The following is a 27,658-nucleotide window of genomic DNA, read 5'->3' on the forward strand; positions in this document are numbered from 1 at the left end:
CAGACCCGAAGACCAATGGAACAGAATAGAAGATCCAGATATAAATCCACAGGCCTACAGCCAGCTGATATTCGACAAAGGAGCCAAAGACATACAATGGAAGAAACACAGCCTCTTCAACCGCTGGTGCTGGGAAAACTGGGCAGCCACATGCAGAAAACTAAAAGTGGACCCCAGCCTATCACCATGCACCAACATCAACTCAAAATGGATTAAAGACCTTAACATTAAACCTGAATCTCTGAAACTACTGCAGGACAGAGTAGGAGAGACACTTGAACTAATAGGCACAGGAAGGAACTTCCTGAACAGAGTCCCAGGGTCACAACAAGTTGGAGAGAGACTCGACAAATGGGACTACCTTAAAATAAAAAGCTTCTGCACAGCTAAATCTATCGCAACTAAGCTAGAAAGACAACCAACTAATTGGGAAAAAATATTTACCAGCAATATATCAGACAAGGGGTTAACATCCTGTATATACAGGGAACTCAAGAAACTAATCCCTCCCAAACCTAACAAACCAATTACTAAATGGGCAAGGGAACTAAAGAGGGACTTCTCAAATGAAGAAATAAAAATGGCAAAGAAACACATGAGGAAATGTTCATCATCCCTGGTGGTGAAGGAAATGCAAATAAAGACAACCCTGAGATACCACCTTACCCCAGTCAGAATGTCCCACATCCACAAATCAGCCAACGACAAATGCTGGAGGGGATGTGGAGAAAGAGGAACCCTATTACACTGCTGGTGGGAATGTACACTTATACAACCACTTTGGAAAGCAGTCTGGAGGGTCCTTAGAAAGCTAAAGATTGACCTCCCTTACGACCCAGTCATACCACTTCTAGGCATCTACCCTGAACAACAGGAACCAATATACAAGGACACGTGCACCTCCATGTTTATTGCAGCACTGTTCGCAATAGCTAGGATATGGAAACAACCTAGGTGCCCCACCACAGATGAATGGATCCAAAAATTGTGGTATCTATACACAATGGAATATTATGCAGCCATTAGAAATGACAAAATAATGGCATTTGCAGGGAAATGGATGGAGCTAGAAGGAATCATGTTGAGCGAGGTAAGCCAAGAACGAAGAGACAAACGGTACATGGTCTCCCTCATAAGTGGATGCTAAATCCAAAAGGTTAGTGATACGACAAAACTAACAGGACTTAAGAAACAAAGAACTCCCGCTCATCTGGTTGAACCACTACTAAATATCCTCATGCTGCTGATCACAAATATGGTATATAACATGTGAACACTGTTATATATTACAGACTGTGGTAGACAATTTGCTCCAGGGAAGTTAGAATGAACTTGTGACTTTGAAATTATGTAATCATTTAATCACAATCAAAAAAAAAAAAAAAAAAAAGAACCTCGGGGAAGGGAGGGAGGGAGGGGATGGTAGGGAAAACAATGGAGGGGGTAACAATGTTCAAGAGGAAGTGTACTCATAACCTCACTCATGTAACTGTAACCCTCTGTATAGTAGCTTTACAATAAAAAAATAAAATAAAATAAAAAAAAATATATATAAAAAAAAAAAAAAAAAAAAAAAAGAATGTAGGGAAGTACTTTTAAGAAGTACAATGTCTGAATGTAGGGATAAGTACTGGTGTTTAAAAAGGCCACCAGTGGGAATGTAGATTGTAGCTAGTCTTGGAAACAATTGCTTCAATTCAGATCATCCCCTGTATGTAGTGTCTAAAGTGATAATGTAAAATTGCTTTAAGGAAGTTATTTCCATTTAACTATGTTGCCCAAGATCTTTCTGTATGGCTCATATTAATAAAATATACTCCCTGTGAAAAAAAAAAAAAAAAAAAAAAAAAAAAAAAATCACCAAACTGTGAGAGCCAATTTTGGAGTAAAGTAGCAGCTTCTCTTCTTAGCATATCCTCCCTCCGGCCTCTGGAACTCATCACCAGTACCTTCATGTCAGCTTCTTTGATTGGCTGAATGTGACCTCTATCCCTGAAACCCTGTCATTCATAATAGCCAACCTAACGATTTATGTCTGTTTTGTCAAACTAAGCTACAGTTAAACCCTGAACACTGAAGGCAGTGCTGGGATTTTCCTCAGTATAGACAGGCTCTATGGACTCCTCCTCAGCCACCATCCACACTAGTCTCCTCAGATCTAGCTTGATGAAAGGAAGAACAGGCTTAACTACCGCACATACAGCAGGAGACTGCGGCAGTGGGGGGCTGAGTTGGTTCGAACAATCTACAAACCTCTCTTCTGTGAGCTAAATAAAGAAAACTATCACACTGGGCGCCGGTGGCTCACACCTGCAATCCTAGCTTCTCAGGAGGCTGAGATCTGAGGATCTCGGTTCAAAGCCAGCCCGGGCAGCAAAGTCCGTGAGATTCTCATCTCCAATTAACCACCAGAAAACTGAAGTGCCCCTGTGGCTCAAGGGGTAGAGCACTCGCCTTAAGCTGAAGAGCATAGGGGCAGTGCCCAGGCCCAGAGTTCAAGCCACATGACCAAAAAAAAAAAAAAAGACAACTGTCAAATTATTTTTATTAATTTTTAGTTGGTTCATCAGTCTTATCCCCAATTTTCTAATCCTCCTCCTCTTTGCGGGACTTAAGACCTGGTCTTGCTGTGCCACCCAATCTAGCCCAGACAATTCACACTCCTTCCTCCTCCCTCAGAATTCTAAGTACTGAGATTACAGGTATACACCACTACATCCAACCAATTTCTACCTTCAATGGTATTATATGCCCTTGGTATCATTAAGTGAAGGCTTTTTTTTTCTTTGGTCGGTTGTGGGGCTTGAATTCTGGGCCTGGGCACTGGCTCTCAGCTCTTGATCTCCAGGCTAACGCTCTACCACTTGAGTCATAGCACCACTTCTGGTTTTCTAGTGGTTTATTGGAGATAAAGAGTCTCATGGACTTTCCTGCCCGGGCTGGCTTTGAACTGTGATCCTCAGATCTCAGCCTCCTAAGTTGTCTAGGATCACAGGCACGAGCCACTGGTGCCCGGCAAATGAAAGCTTTTATACCTAATGGCAAGGGTACTCACTGAGAATCTTCCAGGTGGCTTGGGCCACTGTTAAGTTTCACTGTGTGATTTGCACAGCCCATCACTGTCTCAGCCCAATTTCTTGTGTAAACTTTGGCTGTAGTGGTTGTTTTTAAAACTACAGGCTTGATACAGACTTACCTTGCATTTTGAACCAACAAGTCTCCTATAATCTCCTAGCCACTCTCTACATAATTTCAACCAAGTTCAAAGCCTTGCCAAAAACAAAAACTCAGTATGGGATTATGGTCTTTGAAATAAGCAAGGCAGAAGTACACATTTGAAAACCAAAGAGGTTGCAGACCAGAGGCTCCTAGCAGCTGACCCTCAGAATTAGAAAAACCTTTCCCTTGTATATTAACCAAGTGAGTACACAGCTGCAGTAGCACACCACATCACACAGAGGGACTCTGGAGATAAATAAAAAAGCACAAACAGCCTCCCGGGCTCTGGTAACTCACCCGTATAATCCTAGCTACTCGGGAGCTTGAGATCTGAAGATCAAAGTTCAAAGCCAACCTGGACACGAAAGTCTGTGACAAACCTCCAAAAAGCTGGAAGCAAAGCTGTGGCTCAAATGGTAGAGTGCTAGCCTAAGCACAAAATCTTAGAGGCTCTGATTTTTAGCCTGAGGGGACACACACACACACACACACACACACACACACACACACTCCAAGATTTTTAGCCTGAGGGGACACACACACACACACACACACACACACACACACACACACACACACACACACACACACACACACACACACACACACACACACTCCAAGCTGTATGATTTATCTTTTCATCTTTCTTGCTTTAAATGCCTTTGGAAGTTTCAAATGAAATTTATCACTAAAATAATATATATATATACAAAACATATTTCAATAGTAAAGAAATTAACAATTTAATGCCAAATCACACAAGTAGCTTTAAACAAGGTTTATTCTTCATTAAGTACAACTTCAACTGGTAATGTTTTTCCTAGAGAGAGCAGAGCAATGCTTACTAATGCTGACCATTTCCTACTGAAAAGTCTTGTCAGTGCTCTTGTTTGGATTAGATTTGAACATTTCAATTCACATAACAACAGTTCTAGAAGATCTTCTGGCATTAAGAGAATAACATATCAGAAAGAAAAAACTAAGTATACAGCATTTGAAGTCTAGCTGGATAAAGACTGAGTTATTTAATGTCTATAAACTTATTTTCTTATCTATTTAAAGGAAAAAAAGAAAAGCAAGCTAATACATAAGAAATGTTCTTCAATGAACTTTCTGCTCTATAAGGACCATGTAACTTCAGGAAGTCAAAAGAATTGCTTGGATTCTTAAAATGTGAACCTATATAAGGAAAAGTTCACCGGGTGTAAAAACTGTCTCTTTTTTCCCCCTGGGACTGGAGTTTGAACTAAGGATCTAAGACATACTGGCCCTTAGCTTTTTCACTCAAAACTGGAGCTCTACCACTTGAGCCACACTTCTAAGTTTCTGGTAGGTAATTGGAGATAAAAGTCTCATAGACTTTCCTACCCAGGCTGGCTTTGAATCATGATCTCCAAATCTCAGTCTTCTGAGTACCTAGGATAACAGGCAAGAACTACCAGAACTTGGCACAAAACTAAGTTTTGTTTTGTAACTTCAGAGTTACTGATTCTATCCACTTCTCATTGACTTGATTTTTTTTTCTATTGAGAAGTTTTTTAGTTGCAGGAGAAAAAAAAAATCCCTGCTAAAACTATGAAAGGCAAAAGCACTTTTTCTCCCTAAATAACTTTTGTCAACCAGGTGCTGGTGGCTCATGCCAGTAATCCTAGCTACTCAGGAGGCTGAGGTCTGAGGATGGAGGCTGGAAGCCAGCATGGGTAGGAATGTCTGTGAGATTCTGACCTCTAATTAACCAAAAGAAAAATTGAAAGTGGAGCTATGGCTCAAAATGGTAGAGCACTAACCTTGAGCGAAAGAGATCAAGGACAGCACCTAGGCCCAGAGTTCAAAGCTCCATAACCAACAAAAAATAATAACAACTTTGGTCAAACACTATTAAAAAAAAAATCACTCATAGGGCTGGCTCTTATCTGTAATCCGAGCTACTTGGGCAGTAGACACAAGGAGGATCAAGGTTCAAGGCCACCTAGGTATAGTACAATACAATCCTAGCTACATAAGGAAGAAATAAGGTTGGTGGATTGTGGCCTGAAGCTGGCCCTGAGCAAAACACACATGACTCTATCTGAAAAATAACTAAAAGCTAAAAACAGCTGGGGACACTGCTTACATGACAGACGCATGCTTAGCAAGCATGAGGCCCTCCCTGAGTTTAAACTCCAACATAACAACCAAAAAAAATTAAGTTAAAATAGGAAGGAGATAGAAATAAGATAGTAGAGGCCAGCTTTTGATATTACTACTTCAAGTAGTAGCTAGTTCTAATGTTATACATCCTTTTTTTTTTTTGTCGGTCGTGGGGCTTGAACTCTGGGCCTGGGCGCTGTCCCTCAGCTCTTCAGCTCTTCAGATCAAGGCGAGCGCTCTACCACTTGAGCTACAGCGCCACTTCCTAATGTTATACATTCTTAACCATCATTTATTTTATAACTGAGCTTATCACAATGAAGATCATTAGAAATGAAGTAGAACTGATTACTCACCAAGTACTGCATAGCAATAGTGCGTCGAAGAGGCCCAGGAGGTCCTATTAGAAAGATATCTTGCCCCAGAAGATCCTTTTGCATTATCCATCTTAGATGTTGAACTACTGACTGAGCCAGAGAATCTGAAACTGTAAGAGGTAAAAAGAGAAAATGACATGCAAACTGGACTTTTTCTTACAATACAAATTTGGCAGCCACACAGACTATGTATTTTAAAATACATATTTGCATGTATATACCCAGAAACTATAAACATCTGGGGAATGTTCACTGTTTCAAATAAAACAATTGCTAAAAGGCTAAAACAGTAAATTTTTTTGATAGTAGAATCACAATTTACATTTGAAAACTTATAAGAATGAGAATAATCTATACATTCCTAAGGGAATGTTTTTCAAGGATTATTTGAGAAAGCGGGTAGTTAATACAAAATCATAGACTAATTCTTTTATTTATAAAGAAGTGTATCCAAACAATCCAGAAAATTAATATTTATCACTGAGTTGGAAAACTAGAGGTAAGTACATTATAATTAAAGGTGCAAAGGTTATATAATCTCTCAAACTTCACACCTAGAAATCTGACACAGATTTAAAACCATTTCAAAGGAAGTTAGTACCATTCTATACCTAGTCTTTTAGAAAAAACTATGTCATACAATATCTTCCAACTCTACTATTAAATAAATCATCAATATGTTTATCTCCTACACAGCATTTTTTAATGTTTAAATTAATACAGTTAATTTGTGTTTACTCAAATGTAAATGAGCCAGTGGCCCAGCAGGTAAACTAGAAAATCTCTTGTTCTTGTATATCAAGAGACATGTAAGAATACTTTGAATAGCAACATTCAAAATAAAAAGCAGCAACAGGAGAATGAATAAAGTGTACATGATGAAAATTATAAAAATAATTTTATAAAAATAATATATTATAACTACTGGCTAATCATTCCTAATTTTAAAATCTGAAATTTTAAAAGTTCCAAAATCTGAATTCTGAGTATTTAAATAACATGGGAAGTTAAAAAGTCCACTCTTGACCTCAAGTTACAGGTTATTGCCAAAATGCTCAGATACCAAAAATGCCTCTAGAATTATCTTCAGCCAATGTGTGTGAATTGTATATAAAACATAAATGAATTTTGTGTTTAGATTTGGATCCCATCCCCAAAGTATTTCATTATATATGCAAATACCCCGGAAATTAAAAATGTGAAATAAAAAATATGTATGATTCCAACTATTTCAGAAGGGATATTTAATCCTAATAACATACTGAATACTTAAATATATAATACTGAGTAAAAATAATATCAATAAATAAATCAAATGCTTTGCATCAAATACCATGTTAATAGAACTAAGGACAAAAATCACAAAACCACCTCAATAGATATAGAAAGGACCTTTTACAAAATTCAACATCACTTTATGATAAAAGTCCTGAAGAAAGAAAAAGAAAACTGTATTCATCATCTGTAAATAGGGATAATTTCACCATTTCCTTTCTCATTTTATTGCTTTTATATCTTCTCTTACCATATAAAGAATTCAAGCACTATATTGAATGAGAGTGGAGAGAATAGGCACTCTTATTTCTGATTTTAGATGCAATGCCTTCAGTTTTTCCCTATGTAGAACATTGCTAGAGACAGGTTTGTCCTTAATAACATTTATTATGTTGAGATACAGTGTATACCCACATACATACACACACACACACACACACACACACGTACATATACAGGAACTATGTGGGGCAAGAACTAGTGGAGGAGGGTGAGAGAAAGAAAAGGGTAATTGAGGGGTGAATATGATCAAAGTATATCTAAATATAAAAATAGATCAAATAAACTTATTAGAGCTAGTTGGGTTGGCAGGGAGGATAAAGTAGTTAAATACTGTTGAAATAAGCTTGGAGAACTCGCAGAAGATCCATCTAGCCAGGTGCTGGTGGCTCATGCCTATAATCCTAGCTACTCAGGAGGCTGAGATCTGAGGATTGCAGGAAAGTCTGTGAAATTCTTATCTTCAATTAAAAAACAAAAAACAAAACACCAGAAAACCAGAAGTGCACTGTGGCTCAAGTGGTAGAGTGCTCACCTTGAGCTGAAGAGCTGAGGGACAGTTCCCAGGCCCCCAGAGTTCAAGCCCCATGACCAACCAAAAAAAAAAAAAAAAAGATCCTTCTAACTTTGTTGTTCTTACTTAAGGCTTAAACCCGTATCTGTGATGAGGTCTCAGAGAGACAAGCCTGTTTCCCTGCTGCTTAAGGATGAAACAAATAAGAATTATGAAACACTATCTTCTAAATCAGTAAACCAACACAATGTTCTCAGTGTTATTATCTACCATCTCTTCTTATTTGGATAATAAATACATAATTAAAAACCTAAGCATTTGGGGTTTTTTTTCCTTTTACATTTTCATAAATCTTACCTTAATCTGACCTCGGACCTTTCTTACATCTCTCTGAATTTTGTGCTACTCCTTTATATTCAACTTTGGCAGTGTGCCTGACATTCCATTACTTGGACTATTCAAAGCCTAAAATTGCAAAGTTCTAGGAGGTAAAACCAAGTTGGCCTCTCCAGTTTCTAATCACCTTTTTTTTTTTTGGTAACAATTGTAAGCTAATCATAATTACAGGGCATCTATTTAATTCTACATAGTTCCTGTCCACTTAAAATGTCTGAGAAGAATATTCATTTTCAAGATTTCTAAAACTCAAAGGCAGCAGTTCTTAATAAAGTGAGATTTGTCCCTCACAAGTCACTAAAGTTAACAAAAATGCTCAAACTTGGAGATAACATCCATTTTTTTCTTGAACTCAGGGACTTAATGCATGCTATGCTAATGTTCTACCACATAAATTATCCCTCTAACCCTACTTTTTCTGGCTATTTTGAAGACAAAATCTAGTAAACTTTGCTGCCTGGACTATCTTCAAACTAGAATCTTCCAGATCTCAGCTTCTTGAGTACTAATATTATATGTGTGAGCTACCAGTGCCTATAATTTATTTTTTTAAAGGAGATTGCACAGAATGGAGGGAGGGAGGGTGAGCAATGTACTCATTACATTCAAAGTATATTATGTAAAAAATGAACTAGTAAACGTGAGGCTGGAACAGAAGAGAGAAAATGGGGGAATATAAAGGAAGGTAAGACACTGATCAAGAAGCATTTTACTGATAACCTGACAGGGTTTCGTAACTCTTTGTACTACTACTTAATAATAGTAATAAAAACAAACTAAAGAGGGCTGGAAAGGTGGCTCAGTGGTAGAGTGCTTGCCTTGCATGCATGAGGCCCTGGATTCGATTCCTCAGCACCACATAAGCAGAAAAAGCCAGAAGTGGCACTGTGGCTCAAGTGGTAGAGCACTAGCCTTGAGTTGAAATGCTGAGGGACAGCACCCAGGCCCAGAGTTCAGGCCCCACAACCAACAAAAAACAAAACAAAACAAAAAACTAAAGAGTAGATTGGAGCAGAAATCTAAGGTGTACCTATACAGAACAATAACCAATGACCTTTCTTGAATGAGAGAAAAGAGAATGAGGTATTAAAGCTTGAGTTATGGGAATTATGTCTTCCAATTCAGCACGATGCTTATGTGTGTTAAGAACTGACCAGAAGAGCATCTGACGATCTCAGTCATGAGTTATTTTATTCTTATCACTGTATGGTGGTCCTCAACCAGTGACAGTACTGCGGTCTCTGTCCTTCAGAAGGCATTCCAAACCATCTGTGATCCTCTACTTTGTCTCACAGCTTAGATGATTCAGTACCTTATTAATAGTGACATTAGATGCAATGTCCAAGGCAGTCCCAACCTGCCCAATGCAATAATGGCACCCACTACTAGGGAGTTACTTCTAACTTGCTATAATTAAGCCTAGAGAAAAAGTTCCTTTCAGGCTCTCCTAGCTCCTGCATAATGAAACTGTTAAGGAGACGAGTCGGTAGCAAACAAATTCTTCCTTAATATTGAGTCTAAAGGAAATGTTGCTATAGTTCAGGCTTTGTACCTCATTACAATTCAGTTCTAGGAAGCTTCTGAATCGTGTATAGTCTGCTGTTCTCTACTTTTTCCTTCCTCCAAAAACAGACTAATAATGGACCTGACTTACCGTATTCCTGTCATGTGCCAGGTAAAAACATAAATGATTTTTTTACATTACATCTCATTTAGATCTCACAACAACCAAAGAAGGCAAGAAATGATAGAATGTAAGGATACAAAATTGAGCCAGACTGTCTTTGTTCAAATTCCAAATCCACTATTTACTGAGCTGTATAACGTCAACCAATTTACTAACACCATCTGTGCTCAGTCCCCCCACTTTTATAACGGATTGAATTTACAGATCTATTGTAAGCATATACAACAAGGTCCAGTAATGGTGTATGCTGTGTGAGTGTTACTATATTACAATAGAAATATCAAAGGCTGAAAGGTGGTATCATTTTCCATATAAGTCCATGAGCCAATATTAGACTTAAGTCTTTTGAATCCATAGTGTATACCAGTCGCAACTCCTATTGCCTCCTTTTGTAAGGCCTTTGATAGCATCTATCTTCATGCTCAACACCTTTCCTATAAGTGCAACCTGTACAGGACTACAGCAAATTTAGCAGGCTGCCACTCTGGCCATTGATTCTATTTTTCTATATTTAGTGACATTAATAATAAAGTTTTATTCTTCCTATCAAAATGTTAAAGTAATTGGTTATAAGCATTATGTTGTCAGAGAACTCACTTCTCCATAAAACTCCTACTTTCCTTATTCATGTTTCAGCATATATTCTCATAAAGAAAGTACCTCTGTATGTGTCAGGAAATTGTACTAGACTCCTGAAAGAAAGCATTATGTCAAGTTATGTGATGCATGTGGTACATTTTACATTAATGCTTGAAATTAGCTATATTTTTCAGATAGCCCCAAGAAAACATTAGTTATACTTAAAAGCATGTCAGAGAAAAAAAGCAAGATTTAAGACTGTACGTTACCAATATCTGCAAAGCAAACTGCCAAGCTTCCAGACATAATTTAACATGTATACTGCCCAGTACATGAGAGAAACCCCCAACTTTGCTCATGCACAAGATGCCACCCTCTAGGAAACCATTAGTACTAAATATTGATGATAAAACCACAGCAGAAAGCCTGATCCTACATTCTCTGATTTTCTTTTCTAGGTATGAAAGAATCCAGCCTCACCCACCAAGTCATCTCTCTACTTTATGCTCTGCACAGCAGGATGCACAATGTAGACTGGGTGGCTATCAACTGGCTCGGGAGTTTACACTCAAAGCATCTACTCAGCCTAAAACACCCCCTGAAGAAGTAATGGTTGAAGGAATACAGTATTTACTTAATCCAAATCCATAAGACAATGTCAGCTATTTTCCCATGACGTTTCACTTTAATCACCACCATCACCCCACAGAATCACTCAGAGATTTCAACACACAACTATCACATTCCCCTAAATTTGATCTTGCCACCACAGCATACTGAGAAATCTCAAAAGATGTACAATAATCTCTTCACTGCAATTGCAAGTCATCTACTGCCATCACCTAACTACTATACTATAGGTAGGACAGTGGACATCGTGGAGGGAAACATAGTGGTAAGGGACACAGGGCACTGCGTTCAGAACTGGAGTCCTCATTATTTACAACTGGGGCTAAATGTTAAATCAGTTCAGTAAAGACCTTTGAAGATTATAGAGGAAATCTATACACACAGACAATGTCAGTTTATATAAAGCCACTTACTCATTTATGAAATGGGCTGAGAGTCTTCACCCAATATAGCTGCAACCAAAACTAACACTGGCTAGCATAGCACAGCATACCACTGATAAGAGATTTCATTTTTCTTAAAATTGGAAAAAATTCATCAATATAGATTTTAAAATTATTTGATGTAAGAGTATTTCCAGGGAGGGGGCCAGGCTAACCAGGAGAACGAAGGAGAATAAGTGTTATCAAAATAGATTGCCTTCAACTATGAAAATAGAAAAATAAAATCTGCTGAAATTGTTTGGGAAAAGAATAAATTGTAAACAGGTATGGGAATCTAACAATAAAATCCTCTCTAATATAAGCTAATAAAAAGATAGAGCTAAGCAATGGTGGTTCACACCTGTAATCCTAGTAATCCTGTAACCTTATTCAGGAGGTTGGGATCTGAGGATCATGGTTCAAAGCCTGCTGAGGCAGAAAAGTCTTAGTGAGACTCTTATCTCTAATTAACTACTGAGAAACTGGAAGTGAAGCTGTTACTCAAAGTGGCAGAGCTCTAGCCTTAGGCAAAAGAAGTCAGGGACAACTACATCTAGAAAGGAAATTGAATTTTTCAGTAAAAATCTTCCCACAAAGAAAAATGCAGGTCAAGATGATTTACTGGTGAATAACACCAAATATTAATGGAAAAATCATAAATTGTATACAGACCCATTCAGAAAACTGGAGAGGAGTAAACATTTTAACATTTCATTCTATGAGGATGCACTAATCTGATATGAAAATATGACAAATATGTCCCAAGAAAAGAACATTGCAGTATTCAATATTCCTCAGAAATGTAGATGCCCAAATTTCAAACAAAATTTCTGAAAATTGAGGTATTGTTGGTTCATCTGTAATTCTAGTTACTCAAAAGTCTAAGACCTGGAGGATGGGAGTTCAAAGCCAGCCCAGGTAGAAAAATCTGTATGTTTATGTAAACATACATATGTGTGTATGTGTGTGTTATTCTATATATTTTTCTACAATTTAAAAATTAGTTAACTTTATGTTGTATATCTGAGATGAAAACTGAAGAACACAATAAAAAATAAGTGCAAAATAAAGAATAATAAAATGCATTAATTCGTTAAATCTGCCTAGTACATGATATCTAAGAGAAAGAAGATTTAAGAAAAATTAGGCACTGGCTAAAGATGCTATACAGTCTCTAGAAGAGACTTCAAAACACATTTAAGGGCTTTAAAACTTAATCGGAGTCTCTTTGGAGAATTCTGTCCTTAAAAAATACATCTAAAGAAATCTCAAAGTTAATCCTTAAAAGTAAAGTCTTACATAATGAGAGACAAAGTGTAATTTTAAAAATAAAGCAGATCCTAAGTATTGGAGGACTTGATTCTCTCAGGTTTTTTCAAGCCCTGACTCTATTAAGTGAAACAATTTTAGTCATACTCCCCCCCCAGAGTCCTACCTTCTATACAACCTCTGTCATTAATTCATTAAAATTGACAACTCCCTGCAATGATTGTTCTAAATCATCTACATTTACACAGGGATCAATTTGTTTCACACCATTCAGTCATTTATGACATTGTTGAATTTCTCAAACCTCAAAATTATTTATAAACCAAAGGAAAAAAACTCTCATACTGTGATGCATTATACGAGCAGAATGTTGTAATTCTTGCAGAAAATTTTTGCAGGCCCTAATTGCTTGGATGAAAGTTCAATGTGTCCAATAAACCCTAAATGACCTTATGCATAACTGGTCCACTGACTCCAACAAGCAGATTATGTAATGAAGCAGAATGGAACTCTGAGGTCAGGTTGAAAGTTATCTGTGCAAAATCTGTTACCTTGGACTTCATAAGGCAAATACTGAAGGAAATACCTCCTTGATACAATATAGTTTAACTTCAAGCACAGAATATGAAAGACACTTTTTTTAAGAATTGCCAATTTCTATTAAAAAAAGAATTGCCAATTTCATCAAAACTATGAGATAATGATTTTCACATAAAAAGGCATAAAAAAAAAAAGGTTCAGTTATCCACTTCAACATTTGCATGTGAGAGACTTTGGACTAAGATGATAAATGGAAATTTTAATGGTTAAGGCAGGAGCTGACAAGACCTAGATAATGAAACACAAAAAAGCAATCCAACTCTTGGGTGTATAATGTGCTTGGTCCCTAAATAGATGCTAGAGCTAGTATATATTTCTATGGTGCTCCACACTGTGAAAACAGAAGTAAATTCTAATGAAAAGTTGACAACCAACTATAGATTATAAACATTCATTACTTAAAGTGGTCAATGAAATGAGCCATTTTATTTGATGAGACAAAACTGCTTTCATGGAGTTTGTCAATAAACTTTAGACTTCCCTTTCAGAATACTTTTTGTCTATGGTACCTGCCAACTAGCATTTATTAAACACATGAATAGCAGGGTTCATAGTTCAACAGTATGATTTATATTTCTTCATTACTATAATAGGGATTTTCAATGATTTCAAAATTACAAAAGTAGAAATAAAATATCATCACCATGCCTAGCTAATTCAGTAGGTTTTTTCAAAATCATCTTTCATAATTTTAAATCCCACGGTAATTTTCTAACATACCATTCTTTCCATTTCAGGATTAATTTTCATGGCAGACTATAAAAGGAAAACCAAACTGAAGTTAGGAAATATAGGCTTTCTACTTGTTAACTGGTGTTCTGCAAGAATTTTTGTGGTCCTACTTTCCTGGCTACAAAACAAAGTTTTGGAGAGTATGATAATTGCCAACGTTCCTTTCTTCAACAAAAGTCTGTCATTTTATGTTTCATTTGAAAATCAGAAGCATCCAAGAGCAAGAAACATTTTTAGAAAGCTCAACTAAAGAATAAACAAAGGAAGGAAACACAATTTCCAAAGTATTTCAGATATTCTTTAAGCTCCAAAAGAAAAAAGTAGCCATCAAAATTCCTTATAACCCAAACCAAAAATCTTCAATCAATCATGTAATAATACAACGGTAAAAACAATTGTATTTTTTCCTATTTTGGAAATATTGCCTGAGAAAGAAAGTTCAATAAACTTAATGTTTGAACTTAATACAATAAAGATACATAAAACATGTTGCCTAATAAATTATATTTTATCTGTCCAATTAATATAGCAACCCCATAATGCCTGAGCAACCAACTAAAGATTTTGTTTTCCAAGTCTCTTCTTCTAAGACAAATTCTTAACACTCTTTCTCTTACAAATGGACATAGTTGCTTATAAAAAAAAAAACAACACAGTAGTAGAAAAAACAGTAGTAATAACACAGTAGTAACAATTTTACCACTGGATGAAAAATATACTTCCATTTTGATATACAAATCTTAATAGACCAGGATATTGTGTGCATGGAAGGAAGAATGAAGAATGGATAACATGCAAACTGGAGCTATAGACTACCCAGCTTCTCTCAACATAAATTCTTTGGGTAAATTTCAAACAGCAAGCTACTAACAACACAAAAAAAACATGAAAAATTATTAATTTTTAAAGAAAAAGATCTTTGAAAGGAAATTGAGGCTTACATGAATGGCTGACAAATGTAAACCTGCTAACAACCTAACTGAGGGAGAACACAAAATCAAATCTATATGAAATGCATAGCAGATTAAGTGACTTACATTTTTTGAAACAGGGTATTACTATGTAGTCCAGGTTAGTCTGAAAACTTGTGAGTGCAGCCTGGCCACCCATTTGGAATCTTCTTCTGCCTCCTAAATCCTAGGATTACAGGTGTGAGGCACCACATCAGACCAAGATTTATTTTATAAAGACAGAATGAAATCTAAATTTTTTTTGCTTAGCTCCTAAACAGAACCAAAATAACCTTTACTAATAGTCATATTCAGGATTATCACTCATACATGTGAAATAAAAAGAGGGAATCAGACTAGGGAATCTAGAAAAATGATTGTGTGAGTATTCATATTTATTGAACACTAAGTACAAAGCACTACCCTACACATTTCACTTATGCTTTTTAATCCTTATTCTATATCCATGAGGTTGAAACCACAATCCCCTACAGTCAAGAAGACTGTAGTAGATGTTACCTAGAGAAATTCACATAACCAGAGAGTAGAACAGCCAAAATTATAAGCATAATCTCCACCCAAGCTATCATTTTCCTACAGAACTAAAAAAAAATAAAAGTTTTTCTTCTATTAAGAGGCAATATTATTCATCTCTGAAATTTACTGTAAAAAAATGAGCTACATTCACAATAAGAAAACACTCCAAAATCAGGAGAAATGCTCTTTTTTTTTCAATTATTATGTACCCATGGCAGGTAACATATAATAAATCTATTTTCTCAATTTTTCCCCAGATAAGTGTAACAACTTGTGAAGAATTTATGTCACTAATCTTGCCCCCAAAAAAGAAAACCTGTCTATTATAATAATGTGCTTAGACGTAACCATTAAACAATGAACATTAAAAATAAATGTTCCTGACTCCCACTTCTAGTTAGAATGAAGAGTACTGCAAGCAAATTTCACTCTAACATTACAAGCAGAACAAATTAGTTAATCTTCACAAAAAAAAAAAATCACAATTTCTTGAAGCAACACAAACCTAAGAATACAAAGAAACCTAAATAAACTAAATTCTAGAAAGTAATGAGCCCTTCTAAAGAGAGAAAAGACCCATAGCTAACTGTCACCTACTAAAGAATGGCAGGAGAAAAACAAAAGAAACTTTCAACTAACTTAGAAATGGCCAACCAATCATTGTATGGTGAATTAATATACTACACAGTCCAGCGACACAGAAAACCTACACCAATGCACACTCACCAGCCCATTAAAAACTACACATTAGTCAGACACTGGTGGCTCACACCTGTAATCCTAGCTATTCAGGAGGCTGAGAGCTGAAGATCGTGGGTTTAACCCATACCCAGAAGTTAAGTCTGCGAGAAGCATCTCTAATTAACCACCAGAAAACCACGAAGTTGAGCTCTGGCTCAAAGTGGTAGAGCTCTATCCTTGAGCTCAAAAGCTCAGGAACAGTGCTCAGGCCCTGAGTTCAAGCCCTACAACCATACCTCCTGAGTGAAATGAGAAAGGATCTCTGGGATAGGTCTGAAGTTTTCCAGACAAAAACTGAAGATCAAGATATAGATGAACGTGAAGCTGAACGTCCATTAGGTTTGAACTAGTATCTCTAGTTTTGTGTATGTTTGGAGATTTCCATAATAAAAAGTTAATATTCATTCATGAACATATTTCTTACTGTAATTCCGTGGCACGAGTTCCGGGTTCTTAGGAGTTTTCAATGTGTAGGATACATCTCCAATATTAACTGTATCACCTAAAATGAAAACAAAGAAATGTAAATGTATCAGCTATCTTTCCTTTTTCAACTATGACTTGAACTGAGCACACTCACACATGTGCCCTCCCTAACGTGGTTCCTATATGATTCTGTATAAATTTCCCAATAAAACCCCATACACCCCTTTGTTCAAGGAGGGAACTACTTTGGAAACAACTGCCATTCTCTCCTTATCTGTCATAGGCAAGAAATCCTTGTCAACATATTGTTGTTGGGTTTTTTTGGCCAAGTTTGTTGTTTCCCTTTTATTCATCAAGATGAGAATCTGTTGCATTTGGTTACATCATCAGGTAACGATTTATGAAGATGAGGGCAATTTGAGAAACAACAAGGTCAATACAGTACGCTGGAACTAACGCATCTAGAACCATCCCTAGGCCTGATAGGTCAAAGGAGAGAGCAAATAGCAGTCTAACAGAAGCCATGATCCTTTGTAGAAAAAGACAAAGACTTGTGGTGACCTGGGCAGAAGAGAGCTAGGGAATAAATATGAAGAAAAGAGAAAGCTTGGCAGAACAAAAAGCGAAAAAGACAAACCCATAATCATATATGGATAACTTAATATGCTTCTCTAAGTAACTGCTGGAAGAAGCAGAGGAGGAAAGGGCTCAAAAGCAGAGGAAACCACTTTGTGGCATTTTGGCTAAGAGAAGTGTAGAGATAAAGCCAGAGAGATCTGAACTCACTCATCCCCATCTGACTTAAATGATGGTTATGAAACAATATGCCAATAACAGCATGATACTTTTTTTAATTTACATGGAACACTCACAAAAATACGACAGGCTAGACCATAATGCCAATCTTGATAAATGTCACATAACTGAAATTATATAGTATGCTCTCTGACCACATCTGAGTGAAATTAGAAATCACCAATGAAAAGGTAACTAAAAGATCTTCAAACATTTGAATATCATACAAAAGGCATCTGTAACTCCTCTGTATATCACCTTTATAATAACATTAAATTAATTTTTTAAAATACATTAAAATGGGCTCAAATGCATATGCCTGCAATTCCAGCTAATCGGGACTGAGTCCAGAAGGATCATAGTTCAAGGCCAGGCCTTGAAAAAGAGAGTGAGGATCCCATCTTAACAATAATCTAGGAACGGTGGTGTACACTTTTGTCATTCCAGCTATGAAGAAAACAAGTAGAAGGATGATAGTCCAGACCAGCCCTGGCAAAAACAGGAAACCTTATCTGAGAAACAAAGCAAAAGAAGGCTGGACTCCTGATTCAAGTGATGGAGCACTAACTGGCCAAATGAAAAGGAAGAAACCACAATAGAAAATGCTGTCACAGAGAAATAAGGCAGTGATCAATTAGTTATGTCTGTTGCAGACAGGGAAGAGTTAGGGCAACCACACAAACCAGGCATTTACCATTCCTGTCTTAACAATTCACATTTTGGGCATTGTCCTCACCATGCTAGTTTTCTGACTCAGCTAGTCCATACCAATGGCACAGTTCTGTTCTTTACACAATTCCTAAATATCTACTTAGGTTCACATTTCTCCCTGAGTTGCATTCTTGCCAGTAGCCTAACCAAGACTATTTTAAAGGCATCTCAATCCCAACAAAAATGGAACTCAGTGGGCCCAAACACATCGAGCTCTTATAGTCCTTCTTCAATAAATAGAAAGTTTACATCTTCAGCCTAAATGGCCTTCCACACTTCTCTTACACCATTATCTCTGTACACAAGTTAAATATCTTCATCTCCCCCAGTGAGCCCTCCCTAAATTTTCCTCTAGCATACCCACCCCCTCAAGAACTGACCACTCCATTCCTGGGGCTTGAATTCAGGGTCTGGGCTCTGTCCCTCAGCTTTTTTCCACTCAAGGCTACTACTTGAGCCACTCCTCCACTTATTCCTGTCTTTTTGCTAGCTAGATGTATAGTTTCATAATGCATTTCTTTCACAGTCTTTATACTTCTATATTTCTTTCACAGCATTTCATCAAATTGTATTTCCTCTATTAACAGTAATTGTTCAGTGAGGATATATGGACACTTTCCAAGGTTCCAGAACTAGTTTTCCCATCTTCTCTTCCAGAAGTTCCTAAGGGAAGGGTCTGCAGGTTCTCTATTCCCACAGGCATTTTTTTGAAAAGCCTTTTTCCTATAGGTTGCAAGACACCACTTGCTCCAGGGCACTCAAATTAAAGAACATAGAAGTTTACAACCACAAGGGAAAATTCCATTTTAAAATTATTCAAATCACACAGGAAGCTGAACTATGTCTTATCTTGGGAGTGGGGGCCCTCCTCCGCTGATAGCCAAATAAAAAAGATGGTGGGCAAATGCAGTCATAACCTTCAATGTACATATGTGAAAATAGAACAAGGAAGCTTGAGGGGATGGGTAGTGTTTGGGAGAGGTGGGACAGGGAGAGAATGATGGTAGGAGTGCACTGACCAAGATGTGTTGTACGTACAAATTGATATGTTGAACTGAAACTCCTTTGTACAACTAAGTTAGTAAAAATTAATTAAAGGGCTGGGAAGGTGGCTCAGTGGTAGAGTGCTTGCTTTGCATGCATGAGGCCCTAGGTTCAATTCCTCAGCACCACATAAGCAGAAAAAGCCAGAAGTGATGCTGTGGCTCAAGTGGTAGAGCGTTTGAGCTGAAGAGATAAGGGACAGCACCTAAGCCTAGAGTTCAGGCCCCATAACCAACAAAAATAAAATAAAAATAAAAAGGAAAAGGAAAAACAAATCAATGTAAATAAATCTTAAGATTGTAATGTTCCTACTCAAAGTGCAGAGTTACTTTAGCTCTGACTACTTGAGTCTACACTGGCTGTTTCAGATAGTGTGCCAGCAGACTGGGGAAGTAAAGGAGTATTGTCAAGTGCGCCAGGATGGGAAAGGTCAGGGAGCACAGAATAGGAAGCTTCAAACACTAGCTTTTCACACACTCAAAGATAAGCTGTCTCAATTCTTATCTTGAGAACATGCTATTGCTTTAAAAAGAAAAGGCACTTCTGAACATTAAAGCAATTCCTATCATTGAGACTGATCCATTTTAAACTGAAATCATTTACAGTACAGTATACCAAATTTTTCACAGTACGTCGGCTAAATATCAGAGACAATTTTTAAGTGTTTCTTTTAGGTCAAGTTGCAAACTTACTTTAAAACTTAAATCATACAACAGTTAACACTACAGAATCATATATATGAGACACCCATAATTAAATACAATGAATGCCAATGATATAGACAAAGAAAAATTGCATAAGAATATAACATTGGATTTATTTACTATTAGCATTACTGGTTTTAGTAGTTTACCAAATGCATCCCATAACTTATTTTCAGTAGTTTTTAACAATATTCCTTATATGTGTGTGTCTATATATATAAACATCTATTTTAATTGAAAAGTGAAAATGTTTTTTGTCAGTAAGTTTGAGTGATTTGATTTTTTTAGGGGGGGATTTCTGGATTATTGCTGATATCAGGACTTGAAGTCAGGAACTCATACTTTTGATCAGCTTGTTTGCTGAACTGGCACTCAACCTGAAGACCTGTGAAAACTTTAAAAGTTTGACAAAATGTATTTAACCATGTCATAAAATATCTTATAAATATACTGTATCAGCAAAAGAATTTAGAAAATAATAGTTTTATTTTGCCAACTCATTCTCAGCACAATAAACAAGGAGTTAGTAACTAAGAAAGTAAAATAGAGCCATTTGATACATCTTGGTAAAGCCTCTCTAAATGTCCTTCCAAAAAACTGAGGCATGGTACATAGGCAAGTACACCATTTATTTGTAAGTTAGGTAGTTGTTTAGCCATTGTTACCAATAAAATTGAATAATGCCCTAATCAAGTTGTCAGTTAACAAATTATTAAAAATGCCATTTTTATAACAGAACAACATATTATTTTTGGCATATAACTTAAAAGTCTGCAAAGGCACTTTTGGGCATTTACCCAAACGATCATAAACAAGGCCTACTAAAGCTACCAGCACAATTATGTTTATCACAATATTATTCACCATAGCTAAGATATGGAACCAACCCAGATGCCCCTCAGTAGATGAATGGATCAAGAAAATGTGCCATGCGCGCGCGCACACACACACGCACACACAAAATGGAATTCTATACCTCCATCAGAAAGAATGACACTTCCCCATTTGTTAGGAAGTGGAAAGACTTGGAAAAAATTACATTAAGTGAAGTAAGTCAGACCCAAAGAAACACAGGTCTCGGGCTGTGAAGGTGGCTCAGTGGTAGAGTGCTTGCCTTGCATGCATGAGGCCCTGGGTTCGATTTCTCAGCACCACATAAGCAAAAAGAAAAAAGCCAGAAGTGGCGCTGTGGCTCAAGTGGTAGAGTGCTAGCCTTGAGCTGAAGAGCTGAGGGACAGCGCCCAGGCCCAGAGTTTAGGCCCCATGACCGGACCCAAAAAAAAAAAAAAAAAAAAGAAAAGAAAAAAGAAACACAGGTCTCATGGTTTCCCTTATTTGCAATAACTAGTATACGCCTAGGACAAGCAGAAAAGGTCAAAAGCTATGACCATATAAGATGATGCTAAGCGAAATGAACAAGATAGGGACACAAGAGGTTGTATCTTTCTTGCTGTTGTTTTTAATGTAGTTATAATGTACTATGCAATTTTTTTGTTTCCTTTGTATATTCTTCCCCCATGGTATTTTCACTGTATTTGATTCCGGTGTCCTGCATCTTGTATATACATTTTTGTAATTTGGGGATGGGAAGGGAAATAACAAAATGCTGAAATAAGGATACAGGCTGACCCACTGTAACAATAAGATGTATAAGAAACTATGTTGAAAACAAACTTTACAACTTGGGGGTGGGGGGAAGGAGTGGGGAGGGAAGGGGAGGTGGGGGGAAAACAAAGGAGGGGGTAATAATGCTCAATAGGAAATGTACTCATTACCTTACTCATGTAACTGTAACCCCTCTGCACAATATCTTTACAATAAAAAATAGTTTTTTAAAAAAGTCTGGAAAGGCTTGATTGGCAGATACATCAAAACTCCTGGGCTGGGAAGATGGCTCACTGGTAGAATGCTTGCCTAGCATGCATGAAGCCCTGGGTTTGAATCCTCAGTACCACTACCACTCATGCCTGTAATTCTAGTTACTCAGGAGGCTGAGATATGAGGATTAAGATTTGGCACCAGCCTGGTCAGAAAAATTCCTAAGATCTTATCTCCAGCTAACCACCAAAAAGCCACAAGTGAATCTGTAGCTCAAGTGGTAGAGCACTAAAATCTCTATGGGTCAAGGCCCTATACAAACACAGCCACAACACTCCACTTTCAAGCCCTAAACTTCAAGATGGTCACATGCCTGAAGTTTGACTAATATATCTCTCTCCAGGATTATTGTCAATGATGGCAGAATAAGACTTCTTTTTCCTTCCTTTTTCTTTCTTGTTTATCTTCCTTCCTCCTTCCTTCCCTGTGAAATATAGTAACAATGAAGAAGTAGCCCAGGCCCTCCAGAGCCAAATCATTGCTATTAATATAGTAGCCCAGAGACAGGGAAGTGTAAAAGGCCTGCAGAGTAAAACTGACCAGGCAGTTGACAGCATAATTCTGACAAATCTGAGATGTCAAGTTAGTCTGCCATATAGAACTAACCACACACAAAAAAAAGTGTTGGTTGGTCCTAGAAGCAGGGGATAGATGAGAAAACAGACTTATAGATTGTAACCTGATAAAAGTCTGGAAGGCAGTTAGTGTTGGAAAGAGGGAATCCCCAGGTCTGTTTTCTCCAAACAGTGTTGAACCAAGAGACTGATCCAGAGGACCTCCACACAGTGGCTCACTTAGGCTACTATCCTAGCCTCACCTAGAGCTATTTAGGTGGTGGAGATCAGGAGAATCCTGGTTCAAAGGCAGCCTGGGCAAAAAACATTAAGATCCCTACCTCCACCAATAAAAAGTTGGGTGTTATGATGATATGTCTGCTAATGTCATCCCAGCTAATAAGCAAAGAGTAACTAAAAAGTCTGTAGTCCAGACCCCACATGAGCACAACTGTGAGCATTTATCCAAAAATAACCAAAGCAAACCTGGCTAATAAGGGAAAGACTTGAGTTCAAAGTAGTAACACCTAAAATAAATAAATAAATGATATAACTGATATTTTGTCTGCTAACTCATGAGAAATTTGGATACTCTCTCTAGGTATTTCAAGATCTTCACCAATCTGAAAAATATATAGATTATATATTCCATTATATATTTTAATTACTTCTGTTAAAACTCTTCTAAAAAATGTGCTTTTTAGTATTCTTAATCTCTTCCAATTGGAGACTGGATTCAGTTAATGAATTGTTAATGTATGCATATTCATCCAGTAATGAATGTACTCTAGAGACATTCAGCTCTATGAAATATACTTTACTATGCAATAATTTGCAGCTGACTAAAGTAAATTTGGCCTGAAGATACCTCTGTACTCTGTCCTACATAATGAACTGAATACCTAACAGCAGACTTGTGTAACCAGTGGGTCTCAGCCAGTCACAGAAGTACAACTTCAGTCAGGGAACAGGTTGCCAACTGATCAGAACACAGTTCAAATAAACATTGGCTTAAGAACAATCAAGCTGTTTCTGTATGCCATTTGTGTTTCCTGTCCATCAGTTAAGTGCTGCTTTCTTATACTACTGACTGAATTTCTTGCAGCCTCTTCTTGTTCAGAGCTGTACAGCCTTCCAATCATTCTTTGTTCAACTGAGTTTGTCTCAAGTTTTCATTTTAACAGTAGCTTTGACAAGGAAGTTGATTTTGTTCAGGGCTCTAAGCAATGGCACTACTGATTAACTGATACTCTGGGCAAGGTAGTTCTTGGTGGTGTCATCATGTGCATTGTAGAGATTAGCAGCATCAACTACCAGATGGCAGTAGCACTCCTCTTTCCTAGTTTATCCCCACATAGTGCCAAATGTCCCCTGGGAGGGGTGGGGAATTGCCTTGCACTAAGAACTAATGGTTTAGTGGTACTTTTTACTTCAGAAGAAAAAAAAAACCAAGGTATCATTAATTCCACCTTAGTTCATGTGCTATGTACTTCTGATATATCTCCCTAATGATAAAGTAAAACCAATGAACCCATTTAATAATAATAATGGTAAGGGAGAACACATCATATCATGGTTTGGGTTCTTTTTCTTTTTTTAACCTAAATGACCTCTCTTATTTCTTATCAAGCTTAATAAAGGTTCTATTTTGAGAACCAACAAAGCAGTTGCAGCCTCTTGCACTTAGTTCCTGCCATGAACTTTCACCTAGAAAGCCACTGGATGTTTATTAGGTACAAAGTGTTGACAGGCACCAAAGGAACATACAGATAAATAAGATACACAGTCCAGGATAAATAAGAAATATGTTATTTTTGTAGTTTGTTGCTTCCCCCTAACTTCTAGGAAGTAATGTCAAATACAAGCAGAGGAGACAGTGAGTGTGGTCACACCATGCCTCTCAAAGAGAACATCATTCCAGCATACACTCCATATGTGGAAGTCATGAAGAAAAAGCAGTGAATCTATTTAATAACAATGGTGGTAGCAGCCACAGCCTACTCCTTTCTATGATTTTACCTTTGTCTGTATATGATCTCTGGTTCCAAATGGGTCATTCCAACCTTGAAGGTTTTACATGCTGAGGTAGCTAAGAGCTCACCTTTCATTTACCTGGTTCAGAACTGCTCTTGTGTCCAAACAGCTGGTTAGTTTACAGCTGCAAACCTTCAACATTATGAGTCTTTGCGGTAGCAAGACAAGTCTGGTTAATATACTTCTTGTGTTCTAAAGTATATTACACTACTTATAAGATGGCCCTGACTCACATTAAGAACAAAGTTTGTGCTTTCATTTGTTAAACATTACATAAAGTTTGAGGACATTTACAACTATATGCCACTGCCTATACAATAGACTTTTTAAAATTCACACCATGTTTCCAATGGTTTTATAATCAATCTAGTGTGTGTGTGTGTGTGTGTGTGTGTGTGTGTGTGTGTGTGACATGCATGCTAGTCCTAAGGCTTAAACTCATAGCCGTGGACACTATCCCTAAGCTTTGTTGCTCAAGGCTAGTGCTCTACCATTTCAGCCTCAGCTCTACTTCTGACTTTTTGGTGGTTAATATGAGATAAAGTCTCATGGACTTTCCTGCGTAGCTAGTTTGTGAACTGGGATCCTCACATCTCGGCCTCTGGAGTAGCTAGTATTACAGGTGTGAGCCGCTGACAATAACATTTTTAAAGTTAAAAAAAAGTATTAATACAGATTGGTAGCTAGGTGCCAACTACCAATAAATAAACAAAACCACAAAGAATGTGTTAAGGGAGGGGAGAATGCATATGGATTGAATATTTTTGCCCTTTAAAAGCCATCTGTGTGGATGGATTGGTTCCCAGCAGTGAATAGATCATGAGGACTTAATTAATGGACAAATCCACTCAGGGAATCACAACTTGATAGCATTATTACTGGGAGATGGTAGAGTCCAGGTGAGGCATAGTTGGATAGAGTAAGTCACTGGGATCTTTCTTTGAATAGTTTATACATCTCGTCTTCTGGCTCCTTCCTGTCTCTGCTTCCCAGCTACCATAAGGTGAACAGCCTTGCTCCTGCCACCAGGATGTTCTCCCTTACCACAGGACAAGCAGTAGTCTAGGAGGCATAGTGGAGGAAAAACAAAATTTGAAATTCTGTGTGTGAAGTTGTTCAATGGATGGATGGATGCATGCATGCATGCGAAGTAAAACTACGCATTCCTTGAGAAGAAAAACTATTGAGTGGGGAGATAAGGGTAAGAGGTGCAAAGAAACAATTTCTCAGTTAAAGCAACAAGGATATTGACCAAAAGTTGTCTGGAATCGCTGACATCCCAAACAACATCCCTTCCCTTAACCATCACGAAAAACTCAAACACCAACATACAACCTAAAGCTAGCTCATGTACAGACGAAAACAAAACGGAGCTAGCTTAGGCACCGAAGTGTGATTCTAATATAGGCACTAGTGTGATCTCCATTAAGCCATTCTTTTTTTCCTCTCTAAGGCTCAGTCACCTCAATTGGACAGTACAAGGTTTTAACTAAATGACTCCATGACTTCCAGCACTGAGAACATGTCAAACGTTCAGAGACTTCGGTTAAACTTGGAAAGATTCGTGGGTACACTTTAAACACAAGCGTGTCCTTGGGTGAGAATGTATACATTTCTGCGCTTTTACAAGCCCTGGCTAGAACTTGACAGCGGACCAGCCTCCAGGCTTTCGAGACTGCCGTCAAGTTCGGCGTTCCAGAATCCCCACCCCCACCCCAGGGCTGCTTGCTGCCTTGACCTCTGCAGGTGCTGCAGTCCAGGCAGAATCCGGGGGGGGGGGGGGAGGGGGAATGTTAAAAAGCACCAGTGGGAGAAGCGGAAAGCACGACTGCAGCTCAGCAAGACCTTTAATCCGGACCCCTCGGGTTACAGGATTGAGGTCCAGAGCGGACAAGCGCTTTGCTCCCAGGAGACAGCCGTCAGCCGCAACGAGCAGGGAGGGAATCGCGATCAACGGGACTCCTGGGGGCTGAGCACAGCGAAGGGGGGCAGCGGCAAAAGGCTGGGGGGGAGAGGGGCGCGGAGCGCGGCGGGGAGCGCCGCGGGGCGCCCGCGTTACCTGAGTCGGCCCCCGCCCCGGCGTGCCGCAGTCTGACCTCCGGCCGCTGCCCCTCGCCGCCCGGCCGGCCCCGCAACACCTGCCGCAGCAGCAGCCGCACGCGCCGCGAGGCCGCGCCACCTGGGCCGCCCGGCGCTCCGAGCAGCAGGAGACGGGACTGCATGGGGTCGCGGGCGCGGCCGGAGGTGGCGAATGGTAGGCGCGGACGGGGGTTGGTGGGAAGGGGTCCGGGTCGGGCAGCGTCCCGGGACAGCGGCGTGCCGAGTCAGGGGACCGGAAGCAGCGGGCACCTCGGAGAGTCCGCCGGAAATTCCTTCCCCCCCGGCGCGACAGGCTCGCCTCACTTGGTCCGCCAGGTCCGGTCAGGTCCGGTCCGGCCCCCCGGGGGCGTGGCATCCGGCGGGGCGGGGCCGAGGGCGGGGCGGCGGGGCTCCCGACTTCTCCCGGAGCCTGGGAAGGCTGGGTGACGGCAGCCGCAGGTGTGATCTTCACATGCACCGCCTTCCCTTCCTGTTCAACCGTCAGGTGTATTATGGGGCACTTCCACTCCTTTTCTCAACTCGAGAAAATGTGCTCGGGAGGCTGGGAACTCTCACCTACATCCATCCGCGACAGCCTTACCGTGGGGAAGCTTTCGCCTTTCCCTTCGTTTCTCAGGTGTTAGTATCATTTGCTAAACTCCAAGCAGAAATAATAATAATAATAATAAATTACTGCTTTAATGGTGTATTCGTTTTAAACTCAGAAATGTCAGAACGGATCCACAATGAAGCATAGTTCAACCATGCTGCAATACAAGAGTTATGTAAACATAATTTTATGTCTTTCTGTTAGTAGAGAAAAGTAGGGCGCTGGCTGAAGCCGCCTCTTTGTCACACGTTCCAAAAGCTGCCCTCCTACAGGAACACAACCAAGCCTACTTTAATTATACTGCCTCCCCTTCCCCACCCCCGCCCCCAAACAAGGTCAAGAGTGACTTGGTCAAGGCAAAGTATTTCGATGACGCTCCAAATAAAATCAACTAAACGATGCAGACCTCGTTTTCAGCTAAAGGTCTTACGAGAGTCATCACTATCTTCCAATATGTGTTGAACACCTGCCTTCCCAGTGCACAGC

The 27,658-nt window shown here is 38.7% G+C and overlaps 1 protein-coding gene across 2 annotated transcripts in view; it reads right to left on the bottom strand.

Moving 5' to 3' along the window:
- Positions 1–26,721, bottom strand: part of Vwa8 (von Willebrand factor A domain containing 8) — a 295,472-nt gene extending 268,751 nt beyond the window's left edge. The window contains exons 1-3 of one of the 2 annotated variants that reach the window (XM_042685395.1): positions 26,543–26,721; positions 16,762–16,839; positions 5,706–5,836 (exon numbers count right to left, since the gene is read on the bottom strand). In XM_042685395.1, the coding sequence (XP_042541329.1) occupies positions 5,706–5,836; positions 16,762–16,839; positions 26,543–26,705 (372 nt within the window). In that variant the 5' untranslated portion in view covers positions 26,706–26,721. Of the gene's footprint in view, positions 1–5,705; positions 5,837–15,146; positions 15,230–16,761; positions 16,840–26,542 lie in introns of those variants that run through there. The other variant, XM_042685396.1, reaches the window with a different exon arrangement.
- Between the last annotated feature and the right edge of the window lie 937 nt (positions 26,722–27,658).

Source organism: Dipodomys spectabilis, unplaced genomic scaffold (genome assembly GCF_019054845.1).
Source record: "Dipodomys spectabilis isolate Male_0828 unplaced genomic scaffold, ASM1905484v1 ptg000095l, whole genome shotgun sequence".
NCBI classification, from domain to species: Eukaryota; Metazoa; Chordata; class Mammalia; order Rodentia; family Heteromyidae; genus Dipodomys; species Dipodomys spectabilis.